Source organism: Oncorhynchus masou, chromosome 24 (assembly GCF_036934945.1).
Source record: "Oncorhynchus masou masou isolate Uvic2021 chromosome 24, UVic_Omas_1.1, whole genome shotgun sequence".
Taxonomy (NCBI): Eukaryota; Metazoa; Chordata; class Actinopteri; order Salmoniformes; family Salmonidae; genus Oncorhynchus; species Oncorhynchus masou.
Genome location: NC_088235.1, coordinates 106,905,393 through 106,917,604, shown reverse-complemented (window position 1 = coordinate 106,917,604; position 12,212 = coordinate 106,905,393). Strand labels below are relative to the sequence as shown.

General features: G+C 45.0%; 2 protein-coding genes across 2 annotated transcripts in view; one reads left to right on the top strand and one right to left on the bottom strand.

Annotated features, from left to right (window-relative positions):
• Positions 1–555: 555 nt before the first annotated feature.
• LOC135511510 (protein odr-4 homolog) lies at positions 556–2,709 on the top strand. Its single transcript, XM_064932999.1, has 6 exons — positions 556–661; positions 768–890; positions 998–1,102; positions 1,250–1,345; positions 1,483–1,654; positions 2,705–2,709. The coding sequence occupies exons 2-6, from the start codon at positions 783–785 to the stop codon at positions 2,707–2,709; spliced, it is 486 nt and encodes a 161-aa protein (XP_064789071.1). The 5' UTR covers positions 556–661; positions 768–782.
• A 9,399-nt stretch (positions 2,710–12,108) lies between these two features.
• Positions 12,109–12,212, bottom strand: part of pdcb (phosducin b) — a 2,252-nt gene continuing 2,148 nt past the window's right edge. The window contains exon 3 of the mRNA XM_064936013.1: positions 12,109–12,212. This exon is cut by the window's right edge and continues 427 nt beyond it. Coding sequence (XP_064792085.1) covers positions 12,109–12,212 — 104 coding nt within the window.

Genomic DNA, 12,212 nt, shown 5'->3' with positions numbered 1-12,212 from the left:
TTGGAGACAACTTCGTTCTGAAATTATCGGCGGCCAAAGAGAGACGGATAAACAATTTGATTCTGTTTAGCTGAAACCTGTATATAAAGTGAAGCGGATGGTCAAAATAGCATTTAACGACGAAATGATTTATTCTTCGAGTGGTCTGAGGCAAGCATTAGACTACGAGCGTTTTCAAGTGCAACGTTAATAACGATGGTTTTGGGAAACAGCTGGGAGATTTAATTAAACGACGATGAATTTTGCCTAAAATGCTTTTGGGAAACCGCGCCCTGAGCGAGGAAGAGACGAAGCGAGAGGCATGACTCCGCCCCTAAATCTGTCAGCGAGAAAAATACAACGAGAAACAGACGAAGTGGGGATTTTTTTTGTATGAAGGTCATGTTTTGTCTGATTGAACATGGTAAATAGGCGTTTATAAATGCACTGCATAGACCACTGTGCTTTGATAAATTATGATGAATAACGTTCTTAAAAAAAAAGGACATGCTTGAACTTCCTTCTGTCACAATGCATTGCTGCATTATGACGTCATACATGTTCTCGAATCACGGTTCAGGAGATGAGGTAGTGGAAACTCAGCGAAGTGAAAAGAGACGTCAAGTGGTGTTTACTGGACGATAACAGAATCCCAAACGTCTGAAATTGAAACAAAATCCCCGTAGGTATCTTTGGTGATATAATCTTGCATTCTTCTATTACACTGACAATGCCTACCTATAGTCCTATACTGTAAAGTTGTCATTGATCTTCATTTGTAATTGCAGATTAACTCGGTGTAAATGGGGAAAGGAATGGGAAAAGGCGTCATTGCTGATGCTGCAGTGGAGAAATACTTTGCTAACCTGAAAGCAAGCACATCTTACATCCTTGGACTTTTAGTTGGACAGGTGAGACATTTAGGCCTACTGTATGTAAGGGGACGTGGTCCGTCTTTCTAATGTTAGGCTATCCAATGCAATATCATTTTATTTGATCAACATTTGTTTTGCTACAGGGGGAGTTTGTGGTGCATGCAGCGATGACCCCACTAAAGGAGGACAATCCTGGTGGCCTGATGAATGAGGATGACAAAGACTACATCCTAGATCACGCAGAACATGTGAGATTTATTGGAGAACATTCCTGAGAAATATGGAGGATTGTTTTTTCTGAAACGATCTTCTGTTGTACTGTGGTGTTATAGTGTTATGATATTCAAGTGTCTATGGTTTGGTTAATGACTCCTGCATTTTTCCTTTTGTTAAAGCTGAACCGCATGGTTCCTGGAGGACTGTCTGTGATGGGCATGTTTGTGGTCTCCCCGTCCCACCAGACCAAAGAGAGCCATATGAAAATGAGGCGGGTGAGGCAGGAATTTCTTCTTTGTCAAATTTCAAGCTTTTGTTTTTCTTAATTTTCTTTCTTTAGATGTTTTTGGTTTGATTGTCTATATGATGATGTATCCATTTGTCTGTATTCTGTCTGCATTTTCTCTGTTAGACTATGGCTGCTGTGGAGAATCGTGTATCCGAGGACAGGCTTTGGGGTTTCTCAGAGGAGGACACCAATGACAGAGTGATGCTTCATATCTGCTCCAACACCAACAAGTATCCTCTTACTCAGTCTCCACTGCTGATGACACACACACTCATCCACACACTCATCCACACACGCAGACACACACACAAGCAGACACACACTCATCCACACACTCATCCACACACGCAGACACACACACTCATCCACACACACAGACACACAAGCAGACACACACGCAGACACACACACACATCCACACACACAGACACACACACACACACACACATGCAGACACACACACACACGCAGACACATGCAGACACACACACTCTCACACACATGCAGACACACACGCAGACACACACACACATCCACACACGCAGACACACACAGAGACACACACACACATCCACAGACACACACGCAGACACACACAGAGACACACACACACATCCACACACACAAACACACACACACACACACACAAAAAAAAGACACACACACTCATCCACACACACAGACACACACACACACACACACACACACACACACATGCAGACACACACACTCATCCACACACACAGACACACACACACACACATGCAGACACACACACTCATCCACACACACACACACACACACACGCAGACACACACACTCATCCACACACACAGACACACAAGCAGACACACAAGCAGACACACACACACATCCACACACACAGACACACACACACACACACATGCAGACACACACACACACGCAGACACATGCAGACACACACACTCTCACACACATGCAGACACACACGCAGACACACACACACATCCACACACGCAGACACACACAGAGACACACACACACATCCACAGACACACACGCAGACACACACAGAGACACACACACACATCCACACACACAGACACACACACACACACACACACACATGCAGACACACACGCAGACACATGCAGACACACACACTCTCACACACATGCAGACACACACGCAGACACACACACACATCCACACACGCAGACACACACAGAGACACACACACATATCCACAGACACACACGCAGACACACACACACATCCACATATGCAGACACACACACTGGCACACATACACATAACACAAAGACTAAAGAGAACACACTCTTTCTTAGCAATTTCATCACAGAGTGACTTGCTGGATTATGAACATTAAAGAACCTAGTGTGAGTACAGAGTTGATATTTTCAACATTTTACTCATTCATTAATTTGCCTGTGTATTATCTTCTAACATCGCAGTTCACTGCAAATCAAATCAAATTGTATTTGTCACATGTGCCGAATACAACAGGTATTACAGGGAAATGCTTACTTACAAGCCCTTAACCAACAATGCAGCTCAAGAAAATATTTACTTAATTAACTAAAGTAAAAAAATGAAATTAAACAGTATCACAATAAAATGACATAACAATAACGAGGCTATATACAGGGGATACCGGTCAGGTTAGTCGAGGTAATTTGTACGTGTAGGTAGGGGTAAAGGGCCTATGCATAGATAATAAACAGCGAGTAGCAGCGTGTGGGGGGGGGGGTCGGGGTCCCGAGAGAGAAGGAGAGAAAAGGCTGAACTCTCGTTCCTGGTTAGTGTTGATAAATGTTAACTTACTGCGTGATGTCTTCCAGAAATCTTCTAAATCTGCGACATGGAGTTACATGCAGTGGATGACAGCGTTCTGGCCTGTTGCAGTCTGCCCCATGGACATCGACCTGATGTTCCCTATCAAGGACAAGACCCGCCACGGTCTGATGCAGGCCATGAAGGTAACCTAGGGCCCCAGTCAAAAGTAGTGCACTATATAGGGGAATGTGGTGCCATTTTGGACAGAGGCCTAGTTTAATCATTATTATTGTTATATGTTTATTACACATTCAGTCTTCCACCACTACTTCTACTGACAAAGTGACAATACATCTTATCCGTGTTAGGATGGGATGATGAGGTGGGCAAAGAAGACTGAGGCCAGTGTTTGTCTCCTCAACAACAAAAATCTACCAGCTAAGACAAATTTGAACCCCCCAACTAAGGCAAGTTTGGTGTGGTGTGCAACTGAATATTGCAATGTCGTTGCTGACGATCCTTGTGAATGACTGTTTATGTCCTGTATGTTCTTTAGAGGAACAATTCACAAAGGATAAAGATTCAAGGTCAGATCTTCATCCCAACGGTAAGTGGGAATATGAATATTGAGAAGAAAAAAAAAATTACTGCAAAAATCGGATTGTTGTACTTTTCTTACATTATAATGGATCAGTGTAACGGGCTCAAATCTGCTCCATCTCCAATCTCCTCTCTCTCTCTCTCTGGGTTGTCTTGTAGGCAGGGGGCAAGCTGGGGGAGAGGCCGTCCACTGCGTCAGTGCAGGTATGCAGCTGTATCCTCAGACTGAAGGGGAGTCTGGGGTGTAGAGCGTACATGAACCCTGCAAGGACCACTGCCAAGACCACCACCATGGTAGGCAACTGTGGGCACCAATAAGTCCGGCACCCAGTATTTCAAACACTTGAGCTGCATCTCTGTGATGACTTTTTGATGACCTTGAGTCCATGTCACTCACAGTACATCAAGAGGGACATCATAAGGAGTGTCTACAGCAGTGCCAAAAACTTCTTTGAACATCTGATAAATGATGAAAACTCAGGTAGGATACAACTGATGAATAGTTAGTTACCAGTGCAGTAGGTCTTAAATGGCCTTGAAATTCAATGATTAGTCCGCAGCTATGCCACTAGATGGCGATGGTTAGGCACTGTAGTTTTTCTTGTACTGTACACTCAACCAGCATCATTCATGACGATATGACAGAGGCTCTTGAGTAATTGTAAAATATGTAAAAACGATCTTTGACCTTCGTATATAAAACAGGTACGCATATATCTGTGTGCTTGTGTGACCCTGCAGATATCCATGCCTATGTCTCTGTGTGTGTGTCTGTTTGCATGGTTGCGTGTGTGTGTGTGTGTGTGTGTGTGTGTGTGTGTGTGTGTGTGTGTGTGTGTGTGTGTGTGTGTGTGTGTGTGTGTGTGTGTGTGTGTGTGTGCGTGTGTGTCTGTTTGCATGGTTGCGTGTGTGTGTGTGTGTGTGTGTGTGTGTGTGTGTGTGTGTGTGTGTGTGTGTGTGTGTGTGTGTGTGTGTGTGTGTGTGTGTGTCTGTTTGCATGGTTGCGTGTGTGTGTGTGTGTGTGTGTGTGTGCGTGTGTGTGTGTGTGTGTGTGTGTGTGTGTGTGTGTGTGTGTGTGTGTGTGTGTGTGTGTGTGTGTGTGTGTGTGTGTGTGTGTGTGTGTGTGTGTTTGCATGTGTCTATGTGTGTGTGTCTCTATAGCGAAAGCATTCATGGGCTCCCAGCCCTTGGCTAAGCGGGTGTTCTTCCTGGTTCCCGACACTGGCATCTCTCTGTGTGACTACATACTCTCCTCTGAGACGGAGGCAGCTGTCCAGGAGAGGGTAAGGGAGTGGGCAGGCTTCACCATCCCTGATGGGCAGCTCCATATCACCCAGCAGCTGGTACAGGGCAGGTTGGAGTGGCACCAAGGTAGGCTAGGTACTGGTTCACCTCTGTCTATGCTGTCTGAAATGGAACCCAATTTCTCATAAAGTTGCCAAAAGATAATCTGCTGGTCAGAGGGATGTCTTGATGTTCCTTGAGGGCGATAAGATATACTTGGCTGCATTTTGGAAAGTGAGTGTCAAATGTGACTTGATCACTATTCTAAGTAGGCCTACAGACAGGTCGGATAATGTCACAGCAGTAAATGTTGTTACCTCCTCGTACATGCCTGTCGATCTGTCATCAACTTGATTCCTCTTGATGTCATGTTTTAAAATGCACGTAGGGCAGGCTATCAACAAATCGTCATATTCATAGATAATAGTTGTATTCTTGTTCTATTCTATTCTTTTTACTTTTGCCACTACCCGTGTCTACCTGCTTTTATAAGGTTCCTCCCGAGTTTCAGTATCTGTCCCACCCATAGCATACTTCTCAACAAGATACCTGTGCCCTTTGTGACACGGTTACAGTGTGTGTTCAGATCTTGTTGTGACCTGTTTCATCTGTTTGGTTGACAGATGATTGAGCATCAATATGGATTTTCTTTCTTTTTTTATATATATAAAAGACAAGCAGAAGAAAATAAATAGCTGAAGTCATTGATCTCCCCCAGGCATCAGATATGTGTTACAATAGAGAAGGTGGTTCCTCGCAGCCTTTCTGCCTGTAGTGTAGGACACATTTAGGAAGCAGGTAGGCTGCAGGTAGGAAGCAGTTAAGAAGAAGTTAGGAAGCAGAGTAAGTTGGGTGTCTAACGGCTTTTTATTCTGGTTGGAGATTCAGGGGAAGGCATGGACAGCACCTGGGTCCCGGTGTACAAGATCCAGCAGAGGCGCAAAATCACCATGGGTACGTTGTGATGCAGCATACCCTCTCTCTCTTCCGTTTATCTTTCCCCTCTCCTCCATATTAGTCAGTACTCCTCTCCTCTGTGTTGTAGGTGTGGCAGTGGCTTCAGGAGTCTCCCTAGTGGCCTGTCTCATCTATAGTCTCTTCCTAGAAGAGTGACAATGTGTCCCACGGAGTCAAGCGGTTCAATCCCAGGATCTGGCATGCAAAGGGCATCAGAACATCCCTGGGATTCCCATAAATTAAAGGGGCCTGTGCAATGACATGGAAGTTAAGATGTGTTTTTTCCATTTCTATTAACACATTCCAGTAACAGATGACAGTGTGTCTAGGAATACACTTCCTGGGTTCATTGTTAGAGGGGCCCATTCATATTTGCGGCGTGAGACAGCAAAGTCACGTGGAAGGAGCAATTTATTTTCACGTGAGATCAGAGCCACCAGCTGCTATAGTTTTACACTCTAACGGGAGCGTCATGCCCCAGACCGGGTCCTCAGCCCTGTGTCATACCTCATGATGTGACGTCATCTTAGTGGGGTTTTGTGTGGGTCAACTAGAGTGTTGCAGCTGGTGCCATGAATCAAAGCTCACAGCGCCAACCGAGAAACAACCTACCCAATAAACAGAGAGAGAGGGATGGGGGCGCTTATTATAACTACTGTAGGTAAATATTTGTGTTAACTAATCTCATTCTCGGAAGTCTCGAGTAATCAACAGTGCCTCTTCAAACTCAGGAGGCTGAAGAAATTTGGCTTGTTAACTAAAACTCTCACAAACCTTTACAGATGCACAATTGAGAGCATCCTGTTGGGCTATATCACTGCCTGGTACGACAATTGCACCGCCCACAAACGCAGGGCTCTTCTGAGGGTGGTGCGGTTTGCACAACGCATCACCGGGGGCAAACTACCTGCCCTCCAGGACACCTACAGCACCCAATGACACAGGAAGGCCAAAAAGATCATCAAGGAGAACAACCACGCTATCATCCAAAAGGCGAGGTCAGTACAGCTACGTCAAAGCTGGGACCGAGAGACTGAAAAACAGCTTCTATCTCAAGGCCATCAGACTGTTAAACAGCCATCACCATCACAGACAGGCTGCTGCCTACAGTACATACAGACTTGAAATCATTGGTCACTTTCGTAAATGGAACACTAGTCACTTTAATAATGTTTACATATCTTGCATTACTCATCTCCTATGTATATACTGTATAGCCTATGCGCTCTGACGTTACTCATCCATATATTTATATATTCTTATTCCATTCCTTTACTTAGATTTGCGTGTATTAGGTATATGCTGTGGAATTGTTAGACATTACTTGTTAGATATTGCTGCACTGTCAGAACTAGAAGCACAAGCATTTCATTATACTCACAATAACACCTGCTAACCATGTGTATGTGACCAATACATTTGATTTGATTTGATCTATAATGGGAATTCATGCATTGCCCGCTGTCTAAACAAAAATGTAGCAATTGGTATAGCGCTACTGTGTTGACTTTATGGACGTTATAGATCTTATTTTGTTTGTGGCTAATATCTGTCTTAGCCCTTCCATAAGGCACTTGATGTTTTCTCTCAACACTGCTACAGGCCACAGGCTTACACTGCACTCCTGAACCCTGACATCAACAACAACCACCTCAGATACACAACACTTACTGTAGGCTATTATACAGTATATATGACTTGCAGCTACAGTAACATTCTGTCTGTGGCACATCACATACCGAAACTCTGTGGTTACTGTGAGCATGGGGCAAGTGGTGACATGCCTGTCCAGACTCCAAACAGACACAGAGAGGATATTTTTGCTACTAGGCCCAGCCGCCACCTATGCGATGCAACGGTCGCCTCAGTGAGCAGAAGATGTTGTCAGTCTGGTGGGACTGTGTTGTTACATGCTTACGGAACCACGGGCAGGAGAAGCACCAGGTTGCATGAACGGAAAGCTCCTGGGGGAGGTTTCAGTGAGGCGTGATAGGGGTTAGACACACCACTGGTTGTGGAGACGTGAAAGACAGTCTCCCTTAAAGGTTACCCTGGTTACCCTGGGCCATGTGTAGTCTGTAACAGGATCACTTGTAGTTTAAACCTAAGAGGAAATATGACAGTGTGTCACAGTTCACAGTATTCTGCTGTTGGCCTGACGAAGGCTCACTCACTGGCCAGTGCCTGATGAACACTCACTCACTGGCCGGTGCCTGACGAACACTCACTCACTGGCCGGTGTCTGACGAACACTCACTCACTGGCCGGTGTCTGACGAACACTCACTCACTGGCCGGTGCCTGATGAACACTCACTCACTGGCCGGTGCCTGACGAACACTCACTCACTGGCCGGTGCCTGACGAACACTCACTCACTGGCCGGTGCCTGACGAACACTCACTCACTGGCCGGTGTCTGACAAACACTCACTCACTGGCCGGTGTCTGACGAACACTCACTCACTGGCCGGTGTCTGACGAACACTCACTCACTGGCCGGTGCCTGACGAACACTCACTCACTGGCCGGTGTCTGATGAACACTCACTCACTGGCCGGTGCCTGACGAACACTCACTCACTGGCCAGTGCCTGATGAACACTCACTCACTGGCCGGTGCCTGATGAACACTCACTCACTGGCCGGTGCCTGACGAACACTCACTCACTGGCCGGTGTCTGATGAACACTCACTCACTGGCCGGTGCCTGACGAACACTCACTCACTGGCCGGTGCCTGACGAACACTCACTCACTGGCCGGTGTCTGACGAACACTCACTCACTGGCCGGTGTCTGACGAACACTCACTCACTGGCCGGTGTCTGACGAACACTCACTCACTGGCCGGTGTCTGACGAACACTCACTCACTGGCCGGTGCCTGATGAACACTCACTCACTGGCCGGTGCCTGATGAACACTCACTCACTGGCCGGTGTCTGATGAACACTCACTCACTGGCCGGTGTCTGATGAACACTCACTCACTGGCCGGTGTCTGAAGAACACTCACTCACTGGCCGGTGCCTGGGATGTAAGTAATAAGACTAAAGATTTCCTGGGGTAACAATGTAAGAAATAATACATGAAAAAAACAAAATACTGCATAGTTTCCTAAGAACGCGAAGCGAGGCGACCATCTCTGTCGGTGCCATTTTCAGCGTTTCAGAGTTATTGTTCCCAGCACAAGGTGCACCTTTGTAATGAGCATGCTATTTAATCAGCTTCTTGATATGTCACACCTGTCAGGTGGATGGATTGTCTTGGCAAAGGACAAATGCTCACTAACAGAGATATAAAAACATTTGTTCACAGAATATGAGAGAAATAAGCTTTTTTTTTCATATGGAACATTTCCGGGATCTACTATTTCAGCTCATGAAACATGGGACCAACATTTTACATGTTGTGTTTATATTTGTGTTCGGTGTATTTGCAATTTCATGTTTGTAAGGAAATACTCTTGATTTGGACCCGTCTCTCTAAATGTAATTTTTTTTTTATTGGAGGCGAGCGAGACGCAACCAATCATCATTGTCTCGAGTACCTGTAGCTCACCTTTAGCAGCAGCGCCCAGAGAGAGAGAGAGGAGAAGCCAGGCCAAACAGCCACAGAGGCTTATGACTTCATCCTATAAGACGATTAGAACACCTGATCAGCTAGAAGAGATCACTGTGATCACACGGACCCTCTCATCATAACATAACATTGTGGATTATATTCTGGAATGTGGAATGTCTGGCATTGTTCTGACTGTATGTTTCGTCACCATGCTGTGACACACAGGAGCCTGGTGGCACCTTAATTGGGGAGGACAGGCTTGTGCTAATGACTTGAGCGGTATCAGTGGAACGGAATTAAATACATCGAACACATGGTTTCCATGGTTTCCAGGTGTTTGATACCATTATTATGAGCCGTCCTCCCCTCAGCAGCCTCGTGTGAGTTACATCAAAAGATCAAGGTCAGGTTTTTGATTGTTGATTTTACATGACAGATGTGACAGATTTTCTGCATTCTTAGGATATGTTTTCCTAGCACAGTGGGGTCAGACTGTTAAAACTAAGGATAGGCCTACATGAATAAGAATAAATGCTACAGTATTGGCTCCTCAACAGAAAAGGGTGCACCATGCAAACCTGTTGAACATCTGGGTCCCTGGTTGGAATGTGGAGACTGCTGCCAACATCAAATAAAGGGCCAATGAGCTTTTGTTTTCTTTCTTAGTTATGAACTTGTTCTACACTCACAGCACACCAGAATCCAGTACCTTCTATCTTCATCATAGTAAACCCCTCTTTTGTTCCCGTAATTCTGGGTTCAGCCATAGTTCAGACCACAGTTCAACCAGAAGCACGCTTAGCAGTTCCATGTGCACGCATGTGCTTCTGTCAGTTTCCACTGAGTAGGAAGCACCGTAATTGAATTTATGACATATCAAATTGTGGGTAAATAATGAACGTCGGTGCTTGAATAACTTTTATGTTTTTCATTTCTGTGCAGTGAACTTTTCAACCTGTGCTGGGGTCAGAGCAGAGTCATTTCTATGCAGTGAACTTTTCAACCTGTGCTGGGGTCAGAGCAGAGTCATTTCTGTGCAGTGAACTTTTCAACCTGTGCTGGGGTCAGAGCAGAGTCATTTCTGTGCAGTGAACTTTTCAACCTGTGCTGGGGTCAGAGCAGAGTCATTTCTGTGCTGTAGTTATGTATGTGGCAAGGTTGTTCAACGTGTGAGAGCCTGCCACTCAAACTAAACCCAGGACAAGAGAGAGACTCAACGAGAGGGAGGAGGCCTCCTCATCTGTCTGTCTCTCTAATTCTCTGGGTTCATTATTCTTCTTCTCTGCATTAAGAGCCTGGAGTACTGGAGTTATATCACATTAGAACTTACTTGGTAAAATGTTATGCTGTGATCTGTAAAATCTGCATGTCTGGCATAGAATCAGTTGGACTTAAAACTCTCCCAATGGCTTGAACTATTATTTAGTCATTATTGAAGACAAGCCAGCGTTTATGTTCTCTATACCAGCTTCTATAGATGCCTTTCAATACACAATTTACTTTACAGTTACCCAGTCTTCCCTCAATGCAAACAAGTGTCAATATCTAACACTACGTTGCCAGTGGAATCAGCTAAATCCCACAACAACCGCCCAAAAAACAGCAATGTTTCCTCGACAACTGAGTGGGATGTTTCCATGATTACTTTATGTCACTTCTTCCAAAGGACACACAGGAAACAGAATCATGAGGTGATGATTAAATCGTTCATGTAACAGGCCGTTTGTCAATGGCTTTTCCAGATAAGTGTGTGGATCTACTGCACTGGCTATGTAGCATTTTCTAAAATTAGTTGGCAAGTTAGTCTTAGTTGACACATGGATCATTTTCCAAATGTTCGAACAATGTTACAAAATTCATTAATGCGCAATTGAATGACACGTTTGGTTTGTTATGTTTTTTCATGTTATTTATCTTTTGTTTTATTAAATATTATAGAATCTTACAGCGTTTGTAAATAACTAAAATAAATATGTAATTTAACCTTGAAAAAAAGATCATTCTAAAGACTTGAAAATATAACATATATATGCTATATTAAATATTACCCAGAAACACCATAGGCTGGTGTCCTGGACCCAGAGTAATCCTAATCAGAATCAGCCCAATATGTGATATCATGTTTCCCCGTTTCATACATGTAGCCTAATAATAGATCAACTTTGGCTCCCAACAATAAGTTAACTGGAACGGTCCTTTTCTAGTAGGAATGCAAACCCTAATCCACATCAGGTACACAGGCCACCCGTACTCACGCTGCTGAGGTGTCTTCCCTGGATGAACATTGAAATGATCCCTTATTTAGGGAATGGACTCCTTCTACAGTACGCTCAGGCCCCTCTAGTGCAGTCAACCCAGTCTGTGTGCGTCTGCTAATCTGTTACACAAAACTAGCATCAATCCATCACAAAACCATATCCTCCTCCACACACTTCCCTCCTTCCACCCCACCATAAACCCCTGTCCTCCATCTCCTCCACACACCTCTCTTTCACAACCCCTTCACTCCACCCCACCATAAACCCCTGTCCTCCATCTCCTCCTCCACACACCTCTCTTCCACAACCCCTTCACTCCACTGCCTCCACATCCACGGCTGCCTCCTCCTCCTCTCCCCCAACGACTAAATCTTTCTCCGGCAGCAGGCCGTAGCCATTGAGGAAAGCCTCCACGT